At 45.6% G+C, this 27921-nt stretch overlaps 1 protein-coding gene across 1 annotated transcript; it reads right to left on the bottom strand.

Moving 5' to 3' along the window:
* Positions 1 to 5060: 5060 nt before the first annotated feature.
* On the bottom strand, positions 5061 to 5588 carry LOC106804341. Its single transcript, XM_014805204.1, has one exon. It carries the CDS (start codon positions 5586 to 5588, stop codon positions 5061 to 5063), a length of 528 nt encoding a protein of 175 aa, XP_014660690.1.
* Between the last annotated feature and the right edge of the window lie 22333 nt (positions 5589 to 27921).

The raw sequence follows: 27921 nt of genomic DNA on the forward strand, positions 1-27921 counted from the left end.
AACCACTTACCATGGTTGCCTATGTGCCGGTGGGAGAGTGGAAAAGATGCGGTCTTTCATGTTAACAAATGTGAGAAACTTCCTCAATTTTGTGCAGGATGTGGGTTGTTGGGGCACTTTGAATCTAAATGTGGTGGAAATTTCAATATTATTCATGACCGTTACTTTAGTAGCAATCAAACATGCCTCTTATCATCCCCATCCCAGCCCCTCCCCCCCCCCCCGACTCCCAAAGCAGCCCTTCTGTCCCTCCCTTGGAAATTGCGTGCCGTTACCCTCCTGGTAAGTGGTAACCAACCCCTTCATTGCCTCTCATCCTGTCACTTGGTCGCATCCAACCTTGTCAAGTATAAAGTTACCCCGGATCGTGGTTATATGGTCATGTGGTCGTTCGAAGATCGAGTCGAAGTTCCACTTTGGTGCCTCTCTCCCCGTCACTTGCAGAAAGTTATCCTGCATGCAAATGACCTTCTTATCACGACCCCTATCAGATCTGGTGTGAGAAAAGAGGTCCCTTATAGTGCTGAAATCTATTACTTCGATCTGCACGCGATATATCTAGCTAGGCATGATGGTACCACTTGCAGAGATGCTGAATGTGCCAGACATCTTACCACTTGTAGATATGTGGAATGTGCCATGCACTTTGCTTTTACAAGAGCAGCAATGCAAAGGGATTGACATGTTGACTTGGAATAAAGAAAGGTGCCACAAGCAGCAGCTCATTGACTTGCACAAGATGGAAGATGCTGACTAAAGAGTCAGCCTCCATGGATCCATTTCTCATGGCAAGAGTGATGAGAGGGGTAAAGGTGATGGACTGTAACAAGAGATCGAGTTGTACCTTGTATTTTCGACAACTAATGGAAAAAATAACTCATGGGATTGAAGAATTTTCAATGAAAGATCTAGATCTGAAATTTTCTTTTTTTTTAAAAAAAAACCTATACCAAACTATAATTCATTGCCTTACCTTTTTTATTTGACCTCTTTGTTCCCTCAAGACCTAAAGCCTTTAAATCGATGAGACTTGACACACCACCAGTAAGAACTTTGTGATAAGAGACGAGTTCAAATGGAGAAAGGGAAAATACTTGTGAGGCGATGAAGAGGAGGAGGAAGGGGCCAACAAACCAAAAATGCTTGACTTAAATTTTTATATATAAATCTGATGGCGTTAATTCTATGCCTGAATTTTTTTATACACTTGGTAATATTTAAATGATTAACTTCGGAAGTATAAAAAAGCTTTAAACAGCTGCCTTGTTTTATATACAATGTCAGCTGTCTTATTTTATATACAAGTGACATTGTACCACCACATGCATGTCTCATGTATGTATATGTGGTAAGCCAGTCTGTTTCCACTTTCGCTAAAAGAAAAGGCAAACTGCCAGGATATGGAATATTCCCTAGTGCCAAGAACACATGGGAAAGAGAAGAAACACACATGAATCCCTTTCACGAGTGTTTTAGAGGAACACACGAGGCTACTAAATATTAATATGTGCTATGTTTTCTGAATGTTTTAAGGAACACATAGGAACTTAACTATACGTTACCGTGTGTCAATTTTGGTAAGTGGTAACCAACGCCTCCATTGCCTCCACACTCTCTTCCTCCAGAAAGCTAAATTAACGATCATGGCTTCTTCTCTGATTGTTTTATCTCTACCTTCTAACTACTCCAAGGAGGAGGAGGGGGCATGTCGAGTATGGGCTATCGTACGACGATATCCCCTCGAACAACATCTCCTTCGAGCAAGGAGAGTTCGATGACCCTGGCTATGAGGACAGTATGGAGACCGAGTACAAGGAGGAGAAGGAGGACGATGACGATAGTGAGGAGGGCAAGGACTTGGAGGAGGATGATGACAAGGAAGCGGCAGCGGTGGAGGAAGAGGGTGGTGGTGATGGCGGAGGAGGAAGAGGTAGTGGGCTCAGAGAGAGTCAAGAAGCAGGCTACCAAGAAGAGGAGGCAAAGTGGCTGTGGCAATGGGGGAGGTGGACTTGGAGATGGCCAAGAAGAGGAGGTGGGTGGACTTCGACGTCTACACGATGCCCGGCAATGCCGGCATCGAGGCAACATTACTGGGGAACTCCTCGGGGAGTCATCGCAGAATACTCCGATTTGGGGCTTCCTTTTTGAAAGCATCTAGGATCCTAATTTGAATTTTGGTAATTAATGACAACATCTGTGGACTAACAATTTCTTTAGAGATATGAGTATATGTTAGTTCCGGAGATAAATTGAGCTTCAATGGATGCTATGGTGATAGCTTGGATGAATTTATAGTGGAGAGCTTAAGGCAAAGGTAAATGGTAGGGCTTTTCTATTTTACCGGTCAAGAGGTGCTTAGTAGATGATAATTGACTGGTTAGTAGGCTAGATAGTCATACTATCAGGTCAATTTCATTTTCTTGACGGTTCTATAGTGCCATTGTGCTCAAATAATTGCATTGCATGCATATGGGTTTTTCTCATTTGGAAAGTTGATAGAACAATGGTAAAATGTGATTTGAAAATGGCTAACATGCAGTGTATGGTGAACGGCCTCTCTTGTAGAGGCGGACTATTATTTGACTTAGCCAAAATATTTATGGAAGGCATGAGCATTGTTGAGCTTAAGTTGAACAAAACCTTGTTTGGGAACCCGATAGCTGTGGCGCCACCGATGTCCTTCTGCCACGAGATTAGGAACATCTATTGATGGCAGTTAGCACGCAAATTTGTAAACCGCAAGCGCACAAATTAGTTGTAGATCTTCCCTCATAGTACTCTGTCAGATTTATAAGCCTAGCAGTCCACTAGGGGGTTACCCAAGTGGTTGATTTGTAGGTGGAGGCGATTGCGAAACCAAGAACTCGAAGGTGATCATGAGAACATAAGGGACACGAGGATTTTAGATAGGTTCGAGCCTCTGGAAAGTAATACTCTATGTCTTGTATGTTAGTGGCTTGTATTGCTCGAGAGTTGATGTTCTGGGATTGCGTTGGGTTGCCCTTGGGAGGCTCCCTTGGCCACCTTATATAGGCTAACGACCTAGGGTTACAAGTCGGTTTGAATCTAACCTACTTGTTATGTGGAAGGTGATCTGAGTCTGATTACAATACGTATCTTGCAATATCCGAGCTGATTTGAATCACCCGGCCGCTTTGACTTGTGTTCCAAGTATCTTCAAGTCCTTGGCCTGCACGCCCAGGTCGAGCGGGCCTACTTGTCAGGACCAGCCACTATCCTGATCGGTAGGGACCCATGGGGTACCCATATCCCTCAAGCCCCCGAGTGATGTGTAGATGAACAGGAACTTGAGGTCATCATAGCGAAGCTTGAAATGTGGTCGGCTGAAGCTGTGATGGTGCCATGGTGATGAAGAGGCTGCACAGTGCTCAAAAAAGAAGAAAATCCAAGCGAACGTGGAGCCAAACGCGCAGGGCGAGGTCGAGTGATGAGTTGATGGATGGTGGGCATCCAACAGGTTGAAGCAAAGGATATGAGGGTGCTGCAAGACGCACTCCATAGGAGTAGCTCCCGATCATTGAAGCTATTAGTATAATCGGTCCAATCGTCGAAAGAAGAAGAAAAAATTGAGCCCAGAAGCAAATCCAAGTGTTCGAGCACAAGGATAGGCGAAACCACAGAGGCATGCCGATATGAATTAGGCGCCCAGGCCCTGAGGACGAGGACAGGTGGAGCCATGGAGGCATGCCGACCTGAAGTAGGCGCCCAGCCCCCGAGGATGAGGACTGGTGGAGCCACGGAGGCACGCCAACGTGAAGTAGGCGCCCAGCCCCTGAGGACGAGGACTGGTGGAGCCACGGAGGCACGCCAACCTGAAGTAGGCGCCCAACCCCTGAGGACGAGGACTGGCGGAGCCACGGAGGCACGCCGACCTGAAGTAGGCGTCTAGCCCCTGAGGACAAGGATTGGCGAAGCCACGGAGGTACGCCGACCTGAAGTAGGCGTCCAGCCCCTTAGGATGATGACTGGCAGAGCCACGGAGGCACGCCGACCTAAAGTAGGCACCCAGCCCCTGAGGATGAGGACTGGCGGAGCCACGGAAGCATGATGATGGGGGAGTGGTGAGGAAAGCTTTGAGCTTTTCAAGTGCCTTGCTAGCCTCGTCGTCCCACTCGAATTTGTCTGCCTTTTTGAGCTGCTTGAAGAATGGCAGGCCTTTTTCTCCAAGTTTGTTGATGAAGCGGCTAAGGGCCACCATCATGCCCATAAGGTTCATGACGTCTTTCTTGTTGGATGGTTTTGCCATGTTTCTGATTGCATCCACCTTGACAGGATTGGCCTCATGCCATGCTGGCTGACCATGAAGCCCAGGAGCTTTCTAGATGGGACATTGAAGACACACTTGCCCAAGTTGAGTTTCCAGCGATAGGCCCGAAGGCTGTTGAAGGTCTCCGCGAGGTCGGCTATGAAGCTTTCCTCATCCTTTGTCATGACAACCACATCATCGATATAGGCCTCGACGTTCCTATGTAGCTGTGTCATGAGGCCACCCTGGATTGCCTTCTAGTAGGTGGCGTCGGCATTTTCCAACCCGAAGGTCATAGTGTTGTAGCAGTAGATGGTGAAGGGCATTATGAACACCGTCTTGTCTTGGTCAGCAGGATTGAGGATGATCTGGTGATAGCCTGAGTAGTAGTCAAGGAAGCAGAGCAGGATGCTCCTAGCCGTAGAGTCTATGACTTGGTTGATGAGTGGGAGAGGGAAGGGGTTCTTAGGGCAGTGCTTGTTGAGGTTGGTGTAATCGGTACACATTCTCCATTCGCTGGTTTTGTTTTCTTTTTTACAAGAACTAGATTTTCTAACCAGTCGGGATGCTTGCATTCACGGATGAATTTGGCAGCTAAGAGCTTATTAAGTTCTACCCTAATGGCCTCCTTGTGATCTTGGGCGAAGCGGCGAAGCTTTTGCTTGACTGGCCTTACAGTCTTGTTGAAGTCCAAGGAGTGCTCAGGCAGCTCCCGCGGGACACCGGGAATATCGGATGGCTTCCACGCGAATATGTCTGCGTTTTCCTGGAGGAAACTGATGAGCGTGAGTTCCTATTTCTTGGAGAGGTCGGACCCTATGAGGGTCGTCTTGCTTGGGTCTTCTAGGCTGAGACAGATCTTCTTGACCTTGGGGTTAGGCTGCATTGTTGTGGGTGTCGGCTCCATCTCTGGGATCGTGAGCTGGTCCTTGTCAAGCTTCTGGGCCTCAGCAACTATGGCAGTGGCCTTGGCTGAGTACTCTAGGACTTCAGCGAGCTGCAGCGCCACCGTGTCGCACTTGTACGAAGTCTTGACGTCGTCGTAGACGGAGAGGACACTGTTTGGAGCCGGCATCTTGAGGATGAGGTAGGTGTGATGCGGGATTGCCATAAACCTCACTAGCATGGGCCTACCAAGGATGGCATGGTAGGAAGTCTTGAGGTTGGCCACCTCAAATATGAGGTACTCCGTGCGGTAGTTGGCTTGCGTGCCAAAGGAGAACGGCAGAACAACTTGGCCAATCGGATAGCATCCTTTGTCGAGGACAATGCTGTAGAAGGGTTCTTCACAAGGTTGGAGCCGCTTAAAGTTGAAGTCCATGCACTTCAAGGTCTCGGTGAAGATGATGTTAAGGCTACTGCCACCTTCGATCAACACCTTGGAGAGTAGGGCCCGGTCTATGGTCGAGCAGACCACCAGCGGGTAGGACCCGGGATCTGGAATGTGTACCCAATGATCTTCCCTAGAGAAGGTTATGGGTTGCTCAAACTAACGTAGGCACTAGACTGGTCGTATGGAGTCAAAATGCACCTCTCGCTAGCGCAGCTTCTGCTTGCGGTTGCTATATAAAATGTTGGGGCCGCCCATGATGATGTTGATCTGCCATTCTAGTCACTAGAACTCCCCATTCTGGTCAGCACCAGGCCTGTGGGTGTTTGGGTGTGGCTGATCGCGGTGCTCTTCTCGGTGCTGGTCATCGCAGGCATCGCACTAGCAGTTGTTGCGGTCATCGTGGTCGTCGCGGCGGCGATAGTCGGGATCTTCACGGCGGTGGTCGTAGTCATCGGGGTAGTGGTTGTCGCGGTTGTTGCGGTCATCGCAACAGTGGTAGATGTGACGGTTCTCATCCTTGTAGTAATCGTTGCGGCGGGGTCGCTTGTACTCCACTGAGGCATCGAGCTCTGTCTTGAGGACTGTGCAGTCCCAAAGATTATGATGTGCGTGCTTATGGAAGGGGCATGGAGCGTTGAGGGTGTCATCAAACTCTTCCCGAAAGAAGGTAGTCACCTGGTAGGGTCGCCTTCAACAGTGAGGACCTCTGGGGCCCTTTTTCGAAGTTGGGACTTCGGTCGTGCTTGGTGTTCATCATGGGTCGGCTGTTCATAGTTGTCGTTCTAGTGATGCTTGCCATCCCAAAATTGTACTGTTGTTGCCTCCTCTATGTCTGCTTGGGTGTTGACAACCTCCATCATCTGCCTGACCGTCTTGGGGGCAGCCTCATACAACTTGTAGAACATGGTGCGGTTCATCAGGTCGGAGTGAAAGTACATGATGATGTTGCGATCCTTGATGCCAGCCAGCCTGTTGCGGTTCTCGAAGAAGCGGTTGGCGTAGTCTCAAATAGTTTCATTCTTCCACTGATGAACTTGGCCGAGTTTCTCTGTGTTACTAGGTCAGCTATAGGTAGCCTGATAGTTCTCAGTGAAAGCTCTAGCGAGCTAACCCCAGTTGTCGATGCTATTTGGTGGGAGGTTCTCCAGCCATAGGAGCGGAGCGGGACCCATCACCACCGGGAAGTAGGCGGCCATCTGGTCATAGGTGTCGTGGGCGGAGTTCACCGCATTATTGTACGTTTTGAGCCAGATGGTGGGGTCAGAGCAACTATCGTGCTTTTCATTGATGGCTGGCTTGAATGACGTAGGCCAATCAACAACCCTGAGGCATGGGTGAAGGTGGTGAAACCATTGATCGCCGTATCATCGTCGTCCTCAAGGTTGTACACCACGGGTGGAGCCCTGGGGCATCTGCCATTGTCATGCCTAGGTGGGGCATAGGCGTCTTCAGGGGCGCCGTACATGCGGTTGTAGTCGGTGCGGTGGCGCATCTCATCTTCCTGGCGGTGGCGGTCCTCGTGTTCTGTGTCGTGGTTGAGTCCAGGAGCACCATAGTCACGATCGTACTCAGCGTGGCGGTGGAGCTCAGCCTCTTCCCACTCTTGGTGACAGTTGTTGAGGTCGGGGTGGAGGTCACAGTGGTCGCGCAGCTCTTCATGGAGGTCACGTTGCCGACCATGTCTGCCATGATCCTCACCGTCGCTTCTCCTGTCACGGTCCTCAACATCGCCTCTCCTGCCACGGTGGCAGTTGTCGTGGTTGTCGGGTTGACGATCATTGTTGGCGACTGGGTTTGTGGGTTGCTCCACCTCTTCTTCCCGGACAAGCTCCATCCAACCTCCCGCACAGTGGTCGCCTCGGTGGTGGCCGGATCTGCTATGCCTGGATCAACTCCGAGAGTGCCTGGTAGCGGTGGACCGGGAGTGTGTGGACCGGCTATGGGCCCGTTCTTCAATTTGAGCATTGGCGGCGTGGATACGTGCCCGGATCCGCTGCAGTTGTTCCGAGTCTGGAAGGTTATCCAAGTCAGCGAAAGCAGCCCCCAGGTTGGCCTAAGGTGTGGTGAAGACGTTGTGGCCAGCTTGCTCAAGGTCGGCTTATAGAATGCGGGCGCGCGCAGGGCGCCTGCGCCTGTCCCTGGCACCATCTTGGTCAGCATTGCCGCCGTTGTCGCGTGGTGGTCCGTGCTAATCGTCTGCTGCTTCTTTGTTGGCAATAGGTTGTTGCTCTTGTTGGCGCGGTGCTACAGATCCTGGTTCCTGGCGTTGCGACCTACTTCCTGAGAAGAGGTTTTGCCATCCCTAGGTGGCTCGTCAGCAGAGACCATGAAGGCTTCCCGATCTAATGTGGAGGAGTTGCTCTCGTCATTGCTTCAGCAGGGATTCAGCGTCAGGATGATGCGGGGAATCTGGAACTCACCACAGTCCAAAAACTGGGCGAGTTCGGGTGGACCTTCAGATTGGATCTGAAAGGAGTGTGCGAGTTTCAAGAAAAATGCAGCAGCCGAGTTCCTTAGACCAAAGGGGACAAGGGAGGGACCCTGCGCCGACTTGGTTGAGCGTAGCGCCGCCTCAGAGAGATCTATGCACTTGGCAATTGTGTTGCTGATGCGATATAGCCCCACGATCAGGTCGGAGGGCATGGGTTGGTGGGCAGCAGCTCGGATGCTTGGAATCCTCTCAGAGAGAGAGAGAGAGAGAGAGAGAGAGAGAGAGAGATCACCGACCTGCTGGTCAAGCGGTGTGATAATCCTTGGATGGAGAACTTGTCCCATCGGAGTAGATCCGATGGAAGCTGGGTTGACGATGAACGTCGAGTCGACAGAAGGCATCGAGTCGACAAAAGAAGCGGCGGGATCGGAATCCACCGGCATGGTCCCGAAGCGAAGCTGGATCGTGTTGGCAAGGAAATCCTTCATGCTCTCGGGAGAGACAATGCCAGGGTAGGATGCCATCGAGCTCGCTAGGGAGGATCTCACAATCACCCCTACGTGGTGCGCCAACTCTCAGATTTATAAGCCCGGCAGTCCACCAGGGGGTTACCCAAGTGGTTGATTTGTAGGTGGAGGCGATTGCGAAACCAAGAACTCAAAGGTAATTGCCACAACACAAGGGACACGAGGGTTTTAGATAGGTTCAGGCCTCCGGAGAGTAATACCCTACTTCCTTATGTTGGTGGCTTGTATTGCACGAGAGTTGAAGTTCTGAGATTGCATTGGGTTGCCTCGGGAGGCCCCTTGGCCGCCTTATATGTTGGAGGTATGCCCTAGAGGCAATCATAGAGATGATGATATTCCATTTGTATCCATGATTTGTATATTGTGTTCATTGAATATCCATTAAAGGCTACTTGAATTGATTTGCAATTATGTGAATTGTATGTGAAACTCTTTACTTGTATGGTTATTCTAAAGTTGTCCCTAGTCGGAGTTCATGTGAGGACACACATGAATATTAGACTAGCACATGTATTAGTTGATGACTATGTTTCACAAGTCATGGACATGGAGATGTTGAACTAATAATGTGGACACATGTGGAGACATGTGTTAGGACTGACCCAACACGAGAAATAGTTCTCTCTTTAAACAACATATACGCTTTGTCCTTAGACCTGAGATTGTCGCATATATTCTAGATGTGGATCGACCTACTTAGGGGCTATCAAACGCTACGCCGTAACAGGGTAGTTATAAAGGTAGCTTTCGGGTTTGTCAAGAAGCATGCTATGAGACATGGTCAATCAAGATGGGATTTGCCCCTCTCTAATTGAGAGTGATATCTCTGGGCCCCTCGAGTGATCGGATCCGAAAATGCATGGCCATGCTACGTACGGTTAAGAGTTAACCTACAAAGGGATTCCGAATCACAGGATCAAGAAAGAGCGGTCAGCTTGAAGCTAGACCAAATATCGTGAGGCAAAGGGAATAGCATGTATATTATGTTGTGATGGTTCGTCTGATATGATCTTCGTGTGCGTATAGGAGTTGGCACGTCTTGCTAGAGGCCGCTACCGACTATTGGGCCGAGTAGGAGTACTCGGGCCATGTCTATACGTATCCGAACCCATAGGGTCATACACTTAAGGGGCTGGAAGCCCAATTCGGATCTGATCCGAGTTGGATTAGGTTTAGGAGTACTAATGGGCCTCGGATCCAGAAGCCCATCAGGAACCTCTATAAATAGAGGGGTGGGGGCGCCCTAGGGTTTACACCTTTTTGGCGAAACACACTTGCCGCGTCTCCCACGCCCTCGCCTGTTGCAACTCGTGGATCTAGCAATCCGGCTTGCGACGCTTCCTCCGTGCACATGTGGATACCTTGGAGGTGTTGCGCCTGCAGCACTTGGACGAGCCATCGACGAGCCGACGACGAGCCGCGGCACCGGAGGCGATCTTGCTGCACGTGGACGAGCTGCTGAGGAGCTGCTGGACGTGATCGACTACGTACGACTACGTGATCATCTTCACTACACCGACGCATATCTACATCTTCCGCACCAGTAGTGCGTCGAGTGGTAATCCCGTGATCCTTATACGGCAGTTCTTCCTGGTTATACGCGGTAGAAAATTTTGATTTGCGCTAGCGTAGCCTACCTCGTATCCCAACAGTGGTATCAGAGCCGTAGCTGCTTAGTTTTGGATTCAGGATGTGTGCATATGGAGATATGCGAGTTCTCTGTTTGATCTATGTCCTGATTTCGTGTCCTTGCTGCAATGGTAGTGTAACGACATATTCCTACCGGTCGGTTTCTGCCATCGGAGTTAAGTGATACACATAAATTTAGTTGCAGTGAGCGAAGATCAATATGATTGGTCGAATCGAGATCCAGGGTCATACACCAGGCGCATTAGATGTGCAATAGTAGATGGGATCTACTGCCGGGGTCGGGATTTTTGCCGTATGCGTATGCTTCGGTAAATCAGCCGTAACTTTTCGGTACGATCTCGGATCGGGGCGATTTCTATACGAAAATTGATCTACAGAAAAAGTTACACATGAAATTCAATGGCTTCGCTGTTTTCGGCGAAATTAGATTTCCCAAATTCGGCTTGGAAGATGGAGTTTCGGGCCTCCGAAGTTTGGAACGTTAGGACGCCTAACTCTATTTTGCAGGATGTATGTATGTATCTTGTGATCAGTATGGCCCCCTTGTGTATGTGATGCATGTGTGTAACTCATTCGTGACCTGCGTGTTGCGCGTACGGCAACACGGCAGGAGCCATATGTGTTGTCACTTTATTGTATTTAATGGTATGCGTACCAATCTGTGATGATCCAAGTAACTATGTAATCTTCATTACTAGATTCTTTACTAGCTATTAGGTGTAATAGCATGCTCTAGTTCTTGGAGGACTCATCACCAGGAGGATGGCGCACATGGAACATGGAGATGGAGATCACCATGGTGAACAGGTTCTATGGAGATGGAGATCACCATATGAAAACGGGCCATACTGTGTCACAAGCTGTGTGAATGCTATTCTGTTTATGTTTTACTTTCTGCATGCTGTGATGTTAGAAGTAGAACGATCCCTCACAAAGTTTAAGTTAGTATGCCCTCCCAACTAAAACTTGCACCGTCCCATGTCTTGTACAATTAGTGGTGGGTCTATAAAATTAGGGTGCCACTAGTTTTCCTTGACTAGACGGGTTTGTGTCGGACACTTACACGCATAAGGGTTGGTTTGCTTAACAAGGTTATCTTAACGGTTAAGGACCTTGGGGCATAAAGGTTGGGCGCCGAGACATGGAGATGTCACCCAACAACAGGAGTCATATGTGATATGATTAGCAAAAGTTGCTTACCGATCTACCTCGTTTGCTAGCGGTGATGCTAAAGCTCACTAGTGGACTTGTTAGTTGTGGATCCTGAATCACTATGTTTCAATAGAGGGATATTGATTTTAGTGGGAGTAGATTCTGTTAAAATAGTTTAATATGATTTACTCTATCATGGATACGTTTGTCTTAGTGTATTTTGCATTACTTTGTTGTAGATTAAATGGCACCTAGCAGCACTACACCGTTTGCTTTGCGTTCGGTCCTTGAGAAGGACAAGTTGAATGGAACAAATTACTCGAATTGGATCCGTAACCTGAGAATTGTTCTCAGGGCTGAGAAAAAGGAAGATGTTCTAGACAACCCACTACCAGAAGAACCTGCTGATGATGCACCCGCTGCTGCTAAGAATGCTTACAAGAAGGCATGTGATGCTAACCTTGAAGTAAGCTACCTTATGCTTGCTTGCATGGAACCCGAGCTGCAGATGCAGTTCGAAACAAACCATGAGGCGCAGGATATGATCGTGGCACTTAGAGACATGTTCCAAGCACAGGCCAGGACTGAAAGGTTCAATGTGTCTAAGGCCTTTGTTGAGAGCAAGCTAGCAGAAGGCGCAGCAGTAGGACCACACGTAATCAAGATGGTTGGTTACACTCAATGGTTGGAGAAGCTAGGCTTCCCACTGGGCCAAGAGTTGGCCACTGATTTCATTCTTTCATCTCTTCCACCTAGCTATGGGAACTTCATCTCGAACTACCATATGCATGGGACGGAGAAGGGTCTGAATGAGCTGTGTGGTATGCTCAAAACAGCAGAGGCTGACATCAAGAAAAGCGCTAGTACCAGCCATGTGATGGCAATACAGAACAAGCCCAGCTTTAAGAAGAAGGGCAATTCTTGGAAGAAGAAGGGCAAGGCTGGAACGTCCAAGCCAAACCCACCGCCCAAGGTTAAAGCTGGACCTGGACCTGCTCCAGATAAAGAGTGCTTTTACTGTCATGAACTTGGTCACTGGAAGAGAAACTGCAAGCAGTACCTAGCTTCGTTGAAGAACGGCGGAAGTAAGAGTACTTCTACCTCAGGTACGCTTGTTGTTTATGTTATAGACAACATATTTCTCGCTGATACAGTTATTAATTCTTGGGTATTTGATACCGGATCGGTTGCTCATATTTGCAATTCGATGCAGGGAATGATAAGAAGTAGAAGCGTGGAAAGAGGAGAAGTTGATTTCCGCGTGGGCAATAATGCAAGAGTTGCTGCTTTGACCGTCGGGACGATGCAACTCCACCTCCCGTCAGGATTTATTATGGAGTTGAATAATTGTTATTTTGTTCCTAGTTTAAGTCGAAATATTTTATCTCCTTCATGTTTGATGAAGGATGGTTATTCATTTGCGAGTGAAAACAATGGTTGTGTGATCTCTAAGAATAATATGTTTATGGCTTTTGCACCCATTGTGAATGGATTGTTTGTTTTAAATCTTGATGATTCACCTGTCTGTAATGTAAGTGCTAAAAGGCCTCGGCCTAATGATTTGAGTCCTACCTACTTGTGGCATTGTCGTTTGGGTCATATAAGTGAAAAACGCATGAAGAAGCTCCATTCTGATGGACTTCTAACTTCGTTTGATTTTGAATCATACGAGACATGCGAGGCTTGCTTGCTAGGCAAGATGACCAAGACGCCTTTCACAGGATTTCCTGAGAGAGCAGTAGACTTGTTGGAACTCGTACATAGTGATGTATGCGGACCAATGAGCACGACGGCTAGAGGAGGATTCCAATACTTCATAACTTTCACTGATGATTTTAGTAGATATGGCTATGTCTACTTGATGAGGCACAAGTCTGAAACCTTTGAAAAGTTCAAGGAATTTCAGAATGAAGTTGAAAATCAGCGTGGCAAGAAAATTAAGGCCTTACGATCTGATCGTGGAGGCGAGTATTTGAGCCACGAGTTTAGCAATCATCTAAAGAGTTGCGGAATTGTTCCACAACTTACGCCGCCTGGAACACCTCAGAGAAACGGTGTGTCCGAGCGACGTAATCGAACTTTGTTAGACATGGTTCGATAATGATGAGCCAGTCGGACCTACCGTTGTCATTTTGGGGATACGCTCTAGAAACAGCAGCTTTCACACTAAATAGGGTACCATCTAAGTCCGTAGTTAAGACACCATATGAGATATGGACTGGAAAGGTTCCTAGTCTGTCTTTTCTAAAGATTTGGGGATGTGAAGTGTTTGTCAAGCGACTTCAGTCGGACAAGATCACACCCAAGTCGGATAAGTGCATTTTCGTGGGATATCCAAAGGAAACTTTGGGATATTATTTCTACAACCGATCAGAAGGCAAAGTGTTTGTCGCTCGGAACGGGGTTTTCCTAGAGAAAGAGTTTCTCAAAGGAGAAAAGAGTGGAAAGACAGTGCATCTTGAAGAAGTTCAAGATGAGCCAATCGGGCAAGAATCAATGAGTGATGCTAACGTAGCAGAACAAGTTGAGATACCCATGGCAAGAGAAGCACCGCCACAACCACGAAGGTCGGCAAGGCTTCGCGAAATGCGGGAAATATTATTGTTGGACAATGATGAGCCTGCGACATATGCAGAAGCAATGATGGACCCAGACTCCGAAAAATGGCAGAGTGCCATGCAATCCGAAATAGAGTCCATGGGAGACAATCAAGTTTGGAACTTGGTTGACCCGCTTGATAGTGTTAAAGCCATAGAGTGCAAGTGGATCTACAAGAAGAAAAAGGACATGGATGGAAATGTTCACATCTATAAAGCACGACTTGTCGCAAAAGGTTTTCGACAAGTTCAAGGAGTTGACTACGACGAGACCTTCTCGCCCGTAGTGATGCTTAAGTCCATTCGGATTATTCTAGCTATAACTGCATATTTCGATTATGAGATATGGCAGATGGATGTCAAGACAGCTTTCCTGAATGGAAACCTAGCTGAGGACGTGTATATGATACAGCCCGAGGGTTTTGTCGATCCGAAAAATGCTGGAAAGGTATGCAAGCTTCAGAGATCCATTTATGGATTGAAGCAAGCATCTAGGAGTTGGAACATTCGTTTTGATGAAGTGGTCAAAGGGTTTGACTTCACCAAGAACGAAGAAGAGTCTTGTGTTTACAAGAAGGTTAGTGGGAGCTCTGTAGTATTTCTAATCTTATATGTGGATGACATATTACTGATTGGAAATAACATTCCTATGCTTGAGTCCGTAAAGACTTCACTGAAAAATAGTTTTTCGATGAAGGACTTAGGGGAAGCGGCATATATTCTGGGTATTAAGATCTATAGAGATAGATCGAGAAGGCTTATAGGTTTGAGCCAAGATACTTATATTGACAAAGTGTTGAAGCGGTTCAGCATGGAAGAGGCAAAGAAAGGGTTCTTGCCTATGTCACATGGCATACATCTCAGCAAGACTCAGTGTCCTTCGACTGCTGATGAGCGGGATCGCATGAGTAGAGTGCCATATGCCTCGGCTATTGGATCTATCATGTATGCAATGATAAGTACTCGCCCAGATGTTTCATATGCGCTAAGTATGACAAGAAGACACCAATCTGATCCAGGTGAGAGTCACTAGACAGCGGTGAAAAACATTCTTAAGTACTTGAGAAGGACTAAAGATATGTTCCTCGTCTATGGAGGTCAGGAGGAGCTCGTTGTAACAGGTTACACCGATGCTAGTTTCCAAACCGACAGAGATGATTCAAAGTCACAATCAGGATTTGTGTTCACGCTAAATGGTGGTGCTGTTAGTTGGAAGAGTTCCAAGCAGGAGACGGTGGCCGATTCTACGACAGAAGCCGAGTACATCGCGGCTTCGGAAGCCGCGAAGGAAGGTGTTTGGATAAGGAATTTCCTCATTGAGCTTGGTGTGTTCCCGAATGCGTCCAGCCCATTGAATCTCTACTGTGATAACAATGGTGCAATTGCGCAAGCAAAGGAGCCAAGGAACCACCAGAAGAACAAACACGTAATGCGGCGATTTCATCTCATTCGAGACTTCGTTAACCGGGGTGAGATCAAGATATGCAAAATACACACGGATCTGAACATTTCTGATCCGTTGACAAAGCCACTCCCGCAGGCTAAACATGATGTGCATGTAAGAGCTATGGGTATTAGATATCTTCTAGATTGACTCTAGTGCAAGTGGGAGACTGTTGGAGGTATGCCCTAGAGGCAATCATAGAGATGATGATATTCCATTTGTATCCATGATTTGTATATTGTGTTCATTGAATATCCATTAAAGGCTACTTGAATTGATTTGCAATTATGTGAATTGTATGTGAAACTCTTTACTTGTATGGTTATTCTAAAGTTGTCCCTAGTCGGAGTTCATGTGAGGACACACATGAATATTAGACTAGCACATGTATTAGTTGATGACTATGTTTCACAAGTCATGGACATGGAGATGTTGAACTAATAATATGGACACATGTGGAGACATGTGTTAGGACTGACCCAACACGAGAAGTAGTTCTCTCTTTAAACAACATATACGCTTTGTCCTTAGACCTGAGATTGTCGCATGTATTCTAGATGTGGATCGACCTACTTAGGGGCTATCAAACGCTACGCCGTAATAGGGTAGTTATAAAGGTAGCTTTCGGGTTTGTCAAGAAGCATGCTATGAGACATGGTCAATCAAGATGGGATTTGCCGCTCTCTAATTGAGAGTGATATCTCTGGGCCCCTCGAGTGATCGGATCCGAAAATGCATGGCCATGCTACGTACAGTTAAGAGTTAACCTACAAAGGGATTCCGAATCACAGGATCGAGAAAGAGCGGTCGGCTTGAAGCTAGACCAAATATCATGAGGGAAAGGGAATAGCATGTATATTATGTTGTGATGGTTCGTCTGATATGATCTTCGTGTGCGTATAGGAGTTGGCACATCTTGCTAGAGGCCGCTACCGACTATTGGGCCGAGTAGGAGTACTCGGGCCATGTCTATACGTATCCGAACCCATAGGGTCACACACTTAAGGGGCTGGAAGCCCAATTCGGATCTGATCCGAGTTGGATTAGGTTTAGGAGTACTAATGGGCCTCGGATCCAGAAGCCCATCAGGAACCTCTATAAATAGAGGGGTGGGGGCACCCTAGGGTTTACACCTTTTTGGCGAAACACACTTGCCGCGCCTCCCACGCCCTCGCCTGTTGCAACTCGCGGATCTAGCAATCCGGCTTGCGATGCTTCCACCTTGCACATGTGGATACCTTGGAGGTGTTGCGCCTGCAGCACTTGGACGAGCCATCGACGAGCCGACGACGAGCCGCGGCACCGGAGGCGATCTTGCTGCACGTGGACGAGCTGCTGAGGAGCTGCTGGACGTGATCGACTACGTACGACTACGTGATCGTCTTCACTGCACCGACGCATATCTACATCTTCCGCACCAGTAGTGCGTCGAGTGGTAATCCCGTGATCCTTATACGGCAGTTCTTCCTGGTTATACGCGGTAGAAAATTTTGATTTGCGCTAGCGTAGCCTACCTCGTATCCCAACATTATATAGGCTGGCAACCTAGGGTTACAAGTCGGTTTGAATCTAATCTACTCAGTTGTTACATGGAAGGTGATCTGAGATTAGAGGCTCGAAAATAAAGTCTGCTTTCTGAGCAAAAGGCTTTGTAAGAGAAGTTGACCCAAGTTTTGTTTGCTCGTGAGAAGACGGAAGAGGAACTTTCTGAACTGCTCGGGCAGGGTCACCAGTTGGCAAATAGCATTCGCGCGGATTACAATACGTATCCCACAATATCCAAGCTGATTTGAATTGCCCAACCTCCTTGGCTTGTGCTCCAATTATCTTCAAGTCCTTGGCCCGCACGTCTTGGTTGGGCGGGCCCACTTGTCAGGACCGGCCAGTATCTTGGTCGGTGGGGACCCATGGGGTACCCATATACCTCATACTCCCCCAAGGTTTATCAATTCGTGGAACTTATAGCACAAGATCTATTTCAACTAGTATTGTTAGTATTAACTTGGTGTTGATGAGTGATTCAGATCCAATCTAGTAAGCATGTACAAACAGATAATAGATAGAGTAGAAGTAACCAATCTAGAGCAACCTATACTATGCATATGTTGTAATTTTGAGCATGGATAGGAAAAAAACACATATATGAGACTAGTAAAAAGCATCTTTAAATCTACACCTCCGTTCCAGATCCCAAACCCCCCACCTTACACAGGAAAGATTCTGTCACGATCACCTCTATCAGTGCAAGAAGGTTAAGGGTATGATCAAAAGAACATGTTATACTCATCGGTAGATCAGGCATGCAAATTTGGTCACCACGATCACAAGAACATCCTAAGCAATCTATCATAGATTGAAAAGCAAGCAAACCCGATAAAACATAAAACCATCAAAGGAGATATTTACGCCCTGTTTGGCATGGCTCCAACTCCGGGTGGAGCTGCTGCACTCCAGAACTCTACATGGAGCCAGCTCCGCTCCAAAACTCCAGAATAAAAATGGGGTCTTTGGCTAGATGGGTGCTCTCAGCTCCAAAAAAGATCGATTTCAGTATGGATTGCCATTGTTGCCCCCCAATTGAGGCCCCACTTGTCATCCTCTCTATCCCATCTTCTTCTTCCCCTTTTTCCACTGCATTGTGCCACACACGGGAGACCCTCCACGGGCGGCGGGGTGGGCGGCGACGGCGGCGGCGCTGGGCGGCGACGGGCGGCGGGGCTAGGCGGCGGGCGGCAGGGTGGGTGGCGACGGGCAGTGGGGTGGGCGGTGACGGGCGGTGGGGCAGCTTGGGCGACGACGGGCGCGACGACGGGCGACGACGGGCGGCGGGCGACGACGGGCGGTGGGCGAGCGGCGATGGGCGGGGCTTTGGCGGCGAGTGGGGCTTAGGAGAATAGAAGGAGAATAGAATGAAATGTTTTTTTTGTAACCAGTGGCATTGGTGGGTAATTACCCATCAACTCCATGAGGAGGTTCAAAAGAGAGGTTTCTGGAGCAACAAAAGAGGTGCTCCAAAACTCCACCTCCATTTGCACTACAACTCCATGGAGTTGGCAACTCCATGGAGTTTTGGAGTTGGGGTGTTTGCCTGAATTTTTTGATGATGTTGCTGGAGTTTAGGAGTGGAGCCGTGCCAAACAGGACCTTAGATCGCTAAGAACATAAACACATCTATTACTTCACCATGAATGATTGTACATCACAAGATCACCATCGGGATCCTACCTTGATCTTGATGACTTCTAGCTCCAGAACTCCAGCGTGATCTTCCTTGCAGGGTGATCATGTTGGCAGAGGTTCAGCTACACTAACCCTTGACAATTGCACAACCCTCGGCTCTCCGAAGTGGTGTCCCTCAAGCTCCTTCTGCTTCTCTGCTGCTTCATGTCGAGTACATCATCTTGGATGTTGGGGAAAAGTACTCCGCTCGGTACCCCCTCCCTCATTTTAGGACTTCACAATAAACTGACAAAGGCGAAGTGGTGAGTTGTCTTTTTCAGGTGTAAAGGGGACTCGCACGTTAATGTGACTTCGTGGGTCGTGAAGATGGGACACCGCGAAGACAGGACATCACATTGAACTAAAGTGAGCGGAGCTGAAGAGCAACTTTGTGCTGGAAGAGGTCGGCCCTCGTAAGGGCGGGTTGTAAATGCGAAGTTGTAAGTAGAAGACTTGGATTCGAGAGAACCTGGGCAGACGTTACTTAAAGCAAAGTGACAAAGAAGACTTCGATAGGGTTGTCCCACACAAGCTTGGCTGGAAACTGTTGAGTTGTAAAGGGTTTGGTAAAAGTGGTGTAATGTTATTGTCATGCCCTCGAATATGTTTTGCACAAAGTAAAAAGTAGGAAGTTGTGTTGTAAACTATAAAAATTACGGCTCTATAAAATGGGACCAAGAGGAATTCAAACGGACAGGTTCGGGACAGAGGGGGAGTTCTATCAAGCTCTCCCAAAGTATTTCTTAGTTTTTTTCCCTCCTTGTTCTTTTCATTTAGAAATTTGTTGGCGCCACTTCGGGGACGGTTTTTTACCCAACATTGGATTCTGGGGCTCGGTGGTTTTTTGGGGTATTTATAGTCTGGAGAGTGTGTGTTAAAAATTGGAAGACGAGGGGATGAAGGAAACCCCTAGGCTGATTGGCCTAGGAGGGTCCAGACCGATCGGCCTGGTCCTTCCTTTTAGCCCCTTGCATCCTGCTTCGTTCCCAAGTCTTCTTAGATGGTCATGAGTTTTTATTTTAACTTGCATGTGGGCCTAGCATGACAATAGCTTCGGGATGAGATTGATCTTCAATAACATTCCAAATCTACGCTTGATCTTCTTTAATTCCTCTTTGATCCCGAAGTGATCCTTTCCATATCTTCACAATCTTAGCCCTTAGGTAATCTTGGAGGAGTGCTTGCCAAAAATGAGTGTCGGGGGAGGCCAGAAGAACCCTGGCCGATCGGCTTGGGCTTCACAAGGCCAATCGGCTTAGGCTCTTTCTGAGCCCGCTGGCCTTCGACTTTGATAGGTTCGTTGCTCGTTCATAGGTTTATCCAAAAATATACTTTTAGGTCCAATTTTCTGCAAAAACAGAATATCCTCCAAAATATGTTGCACATGTGAAAATGACTAGTTTATTAGGTGTGATCAATAGTTTATGTATTAAATTCGTGCCATTATTGAAGATAAATAGGGGTAAAAGTGTGTCAATAACGAGTGTCAACAATCCCCCCATGATTAAACCTTGCTCACCCTCGAGTAAGTCTTTAATAGAAATCAGCGTTACCTTTCCGTGTTCAATCTTGCACTTGATCACACATAAAAAAATATAATGCTCTCATAGGATTTTCTTAATTAATATTCAAGTTGTAACCAGCCTTTTCTAATATGGAGGGTAGATATCATTTAAACACATCCCACAATAAATTAATTTTCTTGCTCTCAAATTTAAACAAATCTCAGAAGGTTTTCAATAAAGCTTTTTCAAAAGAAACTGAACCCAGAACAACAATTAAACTTTCAGTGCAATTGCTCATGTTCTCTCAGCTCATCAATCTCTGGAACCCATGCTAGAACTTCTCCAACCTATCACCACTCAGAATATGTGTAAGGTTGTATCCTGATCTCTAGGAAGGTTAGTCCTAGTAAAATTATTATAATCAGGATATTATCAAAACAAGAAAGACTTATGATGGATCTTATTGAGACTTGCCAAAAAGGTTATAAACAATAATTTTTTATGAACACACACATTTAGATAGTGGACATGTGCAAGGGCAAAGTGTGATCGCGAGACACAAATAAAGTTCTCTCAATCGGATTGCACATGGTTGGAAAAAATGAGTATGGAATAATCCTTAATCTTGAAAGCACTTGGGATCTTTATGAAGCTGAAAGAACTTAGGAGTACTTTATTTCTCTTTTACTTTTCTCATTTATTTCTTTCTTTTTTCTTTCTTTATTTATTTTTCCACAATTTTTTCCTTTTTGCTCCTCAAAACTCTTTGCGACATATTATTTACTCTGCAGTAGTCAAAGGGGAAAACACCCCTGGCCGATCAGCCTGAGGGTATCTAGGCCCTTCTGGCTTCCTTTTCCTTCAATTTTTATTCCACGCATTGGTGGTTGCCTCCAGGTCTTGATTTTCTTGAAAAGGCACTAAATAATCTTCCAAATCTTCATCGAAATATTCTCCATACTCAAATTGGGTTGTGGTCAAGGAGGTAGTCACAAAAATGATGTATTTGGGTTTAGGTTTCGATGCCCAGTGAGATTTGTGAGATTTCCAATGTAGAAATTCACAATGCATGGATAGAAAGGCTAGCAATAAAAGGTTACACAAAAAGAATGACCAACTTCTAAGTCTCATACCACAGAAGTAAATCCTGAATCAATTCACCCAAAAATAAATCTTGTAATCTATGGTTCATCATGATATAAATATTTGGCTTTGGATGGGTAGAGCAATTGCAAGAAGTATTATTGATAAGGTCAGCGTAATGATATTAAAAAATAAAAGAGCCATCGATCCATTTAGAAGAGAGAGCAATAAATAAATATATGCGTCTAAATTATGATAACCTCCACAAAAAAATAAGCTGGTGTTTATGTGAATTTCAGTTCTTGTAGAGAGAGCATTAGTTCAATGGTGCAATAACAAAGTACAAAGATTAAACAAAGCACCAACGATTATCATCTTTCAATATGATAAGAACTTAAACCATCACAATTAATCACAAAACATTAGGTTCAGGTGATGCATTTTTATTTAAACATGGCATGGTGAAATAAACACACAAACTGAAAATAAAGAGAAAATAAAAAATAAAATATTATGCACACTCAACACACATGCTGAAATAAATAAAGAAAAGAAAACTCAAACCACACATGTGTGTATTTATTCGGTTCCTTTGGTCTTCAATCCAAACCATCCTGTGGCAGATCATAGTGTACCTCCCCTTGCTCCTGATGCTCGTAGAATCCCTGCTCGTAATGCTCCTACACTCCACCTTGATACTGATCCGGGTGCACAATTCCCATTATGTCGAACTAATAAACGATGCTTATGTTTCCTTCTTCAATCCTGTCGGCGGTTTGCCTCATAGCATCTGCATCTTGTAAATTTCTTTGCACATATGCGCCTACGGTGGATGTGCCTCTCTGTAGTAGTGCTAGGAGGCTGAACTGAGAAGACAATGGAGCATATGGTGGACGTCCCTGAAAAGGAGGTGGCAGGTAGCCATATAAGCATATGGTGGCGGCGGTGCCAGGCGTGCCGGTTGCTAAAATTCCGATCGTGGTCGATACGCTGGCTACTGAAAATGTGGTGCAAATGGGCCTTGTGCCCATGCTTCTGCTGGTGCCTCCGGCCATTGCTCCTGCTGCCATCCTTCAGGAACTCCCTTGTAACTTGGTGCATTTTGGAACTCAGTCTGCCAATAGCTTGAGCTAGGTGGCGGTAATGGTACTTCTAGATTTGCTTGCCAGGATGAGCCTTCTTCAATTCTTTGTCCTCTTTTGTCTTTCTTCATAGAAATTAATATTCCCTCTTCACACCAGTCAATTTTGCCCACATGATAAATTCCCATTCTTCTATCGGGCAGTTTGACATTGGTGACCCCAACTATATAGCTAGTTTCTTCATTGCCGCCGATCAAATGTGGATTGTTCATGGTCTTGGCATCGATGCTTCCAGCTTTTACAAACCAACCAGGGAGCCTTTCAGTTTCTGGCTTCAAACATACTGATATCATAGTGAGATAGCAGCCTAACCCAACAACTCCAGTTCCAGATATAGCCTCGGCAAGCCATCTTTTGATCATCATATAGGAGGGGTCAACGACTTGCTTCTTCACAACTGCACAATAAAGCCAGTTCATTTCTAAACCAGTAATCTTGGTCTCCTTCATCCTCCCTGAGATACGATGGCACATCCAGAAATGAAATACCTACAGAATGGGGTTGCAAATATTTTTTCTTTACCTATTGTCCTCCTTGGAAAATTTCTTCCAAAACTCCTTCAATTCTTCTTCTACTACTTCTCCAAGTGCTGGGACCTGTGGATTGAAACCCAGAACTTCTGTGATGCCGCCATATGTGATAATCTTTTCCTCATCTCTTATCCTAAAGGATAACCATGGAATTTGCTCGGTCCCTTCTTCGTTCCACCTCATGACTTGTTTCATAGTCATGAACATCTCAACAACCACATCCTTTTATACGCTAACGGGACCGTTGAGAGCAAATTGCATCAACCAATGTTGCTCAGAAGTTTGTAAATATCATTATGGGACCCAATCTTCTAAAGAAAATCATCATCAAAGTCGTGGTTGGCAACAAAGTCTTCCTTCAATATTCTTGAGTCTCTCCTCTTCCTCCTTGCTCTTTGTTGTGAAGCCATATATCGACTTCTTTTCGGTGTAGCCTCTTTGAGAGCGAGTTGCTCTCCTTGAAAATTGTGGCGCGGCTTTGGGAATTCCATGCCGTTCATCGAACCACATGGAAGAGCTTCTAGTGCTCATCTCACCAAGCAGCATTCGGTCGCTGCGTGGTGCCTCCATGTCGATGTCACCACCTCTCGGCGACTCGGAGACTGAGAACCGCTGCAAAGCGCTTGATGTAGACAAAGCTTCGACCAATGATCGTGACTTCTTTGACCTTCCGATGCTCTTCATTGTTGCACACTTCAAGGAAAACACTTCGCCGGGGTTTCTTGCCAAGGAAAATAAGCACAAGAGCGAGGGCTAGCTAGAGGTGCTTGCTGAAATTTTTGTGTGTGAAAGGAGTTTTGAAATTTTTAGAGGCTAACCAGAGGTGTTCTTGGTGGGAAAATAGGTGAACAATGAGCTGAGTGACTTACCTAGAAAAGGGCACCACGAAGGGGCTTAAAAAGACCCCAGGCTGATCGGCCTAGAGCTCGGCCTAGCGTGTTTTTGCCTCATCTAGTCCCCATATTTCTTCACATGGCCACTTGCTCATTATTGTACCTAAAATTCAGGTCTTCACGTGAAGGGCACCGCCAAAATAATCTCCACCTCTCCTTTGTGTTGTCACTTTGCTCAAAATCATGCACCTATGTGTCATAGATTTGTTTTTTTCTTAAATCATACTCAATATTTTGTCCTTTGATCTACAACTAACACACAAGCATGGCAGGCCACTCCTTGCTCCTTTATGCATGTGTGGTAGTTGGGAGTGCCTCCATAATCATTCACGTGATCTCAAATCAAACCGTTAGTGTTAATGAAGCTCATAAACCCTCCAAATCATGTTTACATGCTTAATACTCCTCTAATTTCAAAATTAAAAATGAACTCAAAGCTAGCAATGAGTTCAAATATATTTTAGAGGAGCTTTAAAGCATAAAAAATAAATGTAAGTCGAAAAGATTTCTGACTACATTAATTTTGGTTACACCAGTATCATCCATTCTCATGAATTGAGATGAAGCAATTTCAATTTCAACCACTAGGTAGTGGGTTTAGGATCTAATTTTGGCTAAAAGTGAGAGATGAATTTTTAATGAAATAAATCAAAAATGGTTGAGAAAAATTCTAATTCTAGGAAAACCGATGCGAACCAAAATCCGAACGTTACGCTAGTCCTAGCATGCGTAAAAAATTTACAAGGTAAGAACAATGCAGGCTCTACTCGTGTGTTTATCATGAGGAAGAAGTCAGGCTAATTATCACGGTTAAGATAAAAAGTCTAATAGGATCTGGATATTTGGTTCTGGTTTTCCAAGAAAAATCGAATAAAACAAGGGATGGCTCATCATTGGTTTATGAAAAAGGCAGAAGTAAAAAATGACTGAGCGAATAAAACTCTAAAAATTATCTTGACCGAAGGTTCCACTTATTAAATGTTTACCGAGTATGACATAGCAAAATCTGCGACTCACTTACATGAAAATTCAAATGTCTTCAAGGTTGTCCTCCAAGTAGCTTATTTTCGACATGATGATCGGGTTGCCTCTCGCAAAGCGCTTCGTTTATAGTCTATAGTTAGACTCTTCAATTCTTCACTTTAGACCAACACTCCGTGTCAGTGCTGCAGTCTTCGACGCACACTTCTTCACCATCTTTGGCTTTGATGAAGGCACAGGCTCGGCTATCTTTTTGGTCTTCACAGGCTAGCGTTCTTTCTTCTTCTGGACGATAGCATCTTGCGCTAGCTTCTTTTCTTCTGCCTTCTTGTTCTTCTCCTCCTGCTTGACATGACGGTATGGCAGTATATACTTGCTAGAAATCATGTTGCATAACGCAAAGTGTGGGAGAAACTTGAACTCGCTCATAGTGCCATTAATATCAAAATTGATCTCACCCTTCCCAACATCTATGTTTGCTATTGAGGTCTTCAGGAATGGCCTTCCCAGGATGAGTGGGGATTTAGCTCCTTCTTCCATCTTGAGTATCACGAAGTCAACCGGGACAAAGTGATTCCCGATCTCAACAGGTACATCTTCAGCAATGCCTTCAGGGTAGCAAACGGTGTTGTCCGCCAACTCTAGGCACATAGCAGTTGGTTCCGGCTTCGGCAAGCGTAGCTTCTCAAACACAGCTTTAGGCATGACGCTCACACTTGCGCCAAGATCACATAATGCCCTTTCAAACATCAGCACTCCAACTAAACACGGGATGGTTGGACATCTTAGGTCTCTCTTCTTCTCGGGAGCTTGATTAGCGATCGCAGCACTGCACTCTTCTGTCATATTGATGTGGTATGTAGAAAACTTTGGGATCTCTCACTTGTTCGTTAGTATATCTTAGTAGTAGCGAGTGTAGGTTGGAACTTGTAGAGCATCCAACAGTGGCATATTGATGTTCAACCTACGCACAACTTCAACAAATTTTTCAAACCATTCGTCAATTTTAAATAGACAATGGCGTGGCTTTGCTGGCAGAATCTTTGTGTCGTCTTGATCACCACCTCAAACTATGGCTCTTTTGTTTCAATTTCCGGAGTCGGGTTAGGTATCTTCTCCTTTTAGCCCCACACGTCCTGCTTCGTCCCCAAGTCTTCTTAGATGCTTAGGAGTCTTATTTTTACTTGTATGTGGGCCTAGCATGATGATAGCTGCGGGATGAGATTGATCTTTAATAACTTTTCAAATCTTCGCTTAATCTTCTTTGGGTCCTCTATGATCCCAAAGTGATCTTTGCCACATCTTCAAAACCTTAGCCCTTAAGTAATCTTAGAGGAGTGCTTGCCAAAAATGAGCGTTAGGGGAGGCCAGAAGAACCCTGGCCGATTGGCTGGGGCTTCACCAGGTTGATCAGCCTTGGCTCTTTTTGAGCCCGCTAACCTTCATCTTTGACAGGTTCATTGCTTGTTCATGGCTTTATCAAAAAATATATTTTTAGGCCTAATTTCCTACAAAAATAGAATATCCTCCAAAATATGTTACACATATGAAAATGACCGGTTTATTAGGTGTGATCAATAGTTTAGGTATTAAATTTGTGTCATTATTAAATATAAACAGGGAGTAAAAGTGTCTCGATAACAAGTGTCAACAACAGCATGCGCCGGTGGCTTCATGGCAACACTGGAGAGCATGCCTTTGTCGATGATGTCTTAGAAGGATGCTAAGACAAGCCTTGACAAGACCAACAGTGCCAAGATATTTTCAATGGTGTCTACAACCTAGAGTCTGGGCCCACCATGGACATGGATGAGTTCCGAAGGTACTAAGGGAAGTCCCAACCCATAGTGTCAATAAGTAGTATCTATAATGCCACATAAGTAAGACATTATTTGATAAACCACACTCTACAATCCATAATTTCTTGGTATAGTTTCATAATAAATTCATCATCTCTCATCTCTACCAATTATATTTGTTCTTCATCTACCATGTCTTACTCTCCCAACGCAAAACTCGATGGTGTCTAGTGCATAGGTTTCGTGTTGAAACTGGGTCTTGCATGAGATCCAGTTTCTTCCTATCGCACACTACCAGAAATGTGTTGATCTATGATGAAAATTTTATTACACATTTGTTCTCGTCATAAATCTATGATGTTTCTGGCTGAAAACGTCATAAAGTTTGACATCCGAGAAAATTTAGTGACAAAGTTACACAACATCATAAAAGTTGCCATTGTAGCCAAAAATAAATTGTCACTCGCTGTTACATGGTGGTTTTATGACAATATAAGCTCCGCAAAAACGTCATAAACCAACAAGGGTTCCACATGTAAGTTTAAGCTGATAAATAAGGTGGTAAAACAAAATGGAAAATGTGCTCCTCCCGTGGGTTGAAGGTATTACCGATCAAACGGGAAGTCTTTACCATGATCGGATCCCACATGTAAGGTAAGTTTCAGGTGAGTGTGGAATTTGGTGGCAAAAAAGCCCGCGCTGCAGCCAAAAGTTAGTTTATACGCTGCTGCGCTCCCGCGATAGGGAAAAAAGAAGAACAAAGACAAGGCGGCCAGGATGGAGCACTCTAGCAGATATCTGGTGCTTCCTACTGTATCGCGTCAATCTGGTCAGTAATTTGGAGTTGAATTCACCAAAATTTCATTTCGCATTAAGGTATTTCAATCTGGTCAGTAATTTTGAGTTGAATTCACCAAAATTTCCTAGATGGAAAGACATTGGATACACAGTTATCAACTATTTACCCCCGACCATGAAAAAGGGGTCAATGATTTCAAGGAATTTGTTAAGAGTAGATACTCTGACGATGAACAAATACTATGCTCGTGTCATGGATGCTTGAATCAGTCTAGATGTACTGTACATGAGGTGAAACTACACTTACTTTTGAATGGGATGGCAAGCACCTAAACTAGGTGGATCCATCATGGAAAAACGTTCAAGTATAGGGTTCAGGAAAATGCAAATCTGCAGGATAATGGCGTTAAGAAGAATGCAATTATGCAAGATGATGGGGTTGAGGAAATTGCAATTCTGCCGGATGAGGCGGTTGTGGATAATGCAGTTTTGCAGGATAATGGTGATCAAGAAATGGTTCAGTAAAATGAATCCATATCGGGTATGGAGGAGGATGAAGGCACTAAAGAT

Source organism: Setaria italica, chromosome V (genome assembly GCF_000263155.2).
Source record: "Setaria italica strain Yugu1 chromosome V, Setaria_italica_v2.0, whole genome shotgun sequence".
In the NCBI taxonomy this organism is placed as follows: Eukaryota; Viridiplantae; Streptophyta; class Magnoliopsida; order Poales; family Poaceae; genus Setaria; species Setaria italica.

Coding starts and splice junctions, on each gene's coding strand:
- LOC106804341 (XM_014805204.1), bottom strand. CDS start 5,588: ATGGACTTCAACTTTAAGCGGCTCCAACCTTGTGAAGAACCCTTCTAC.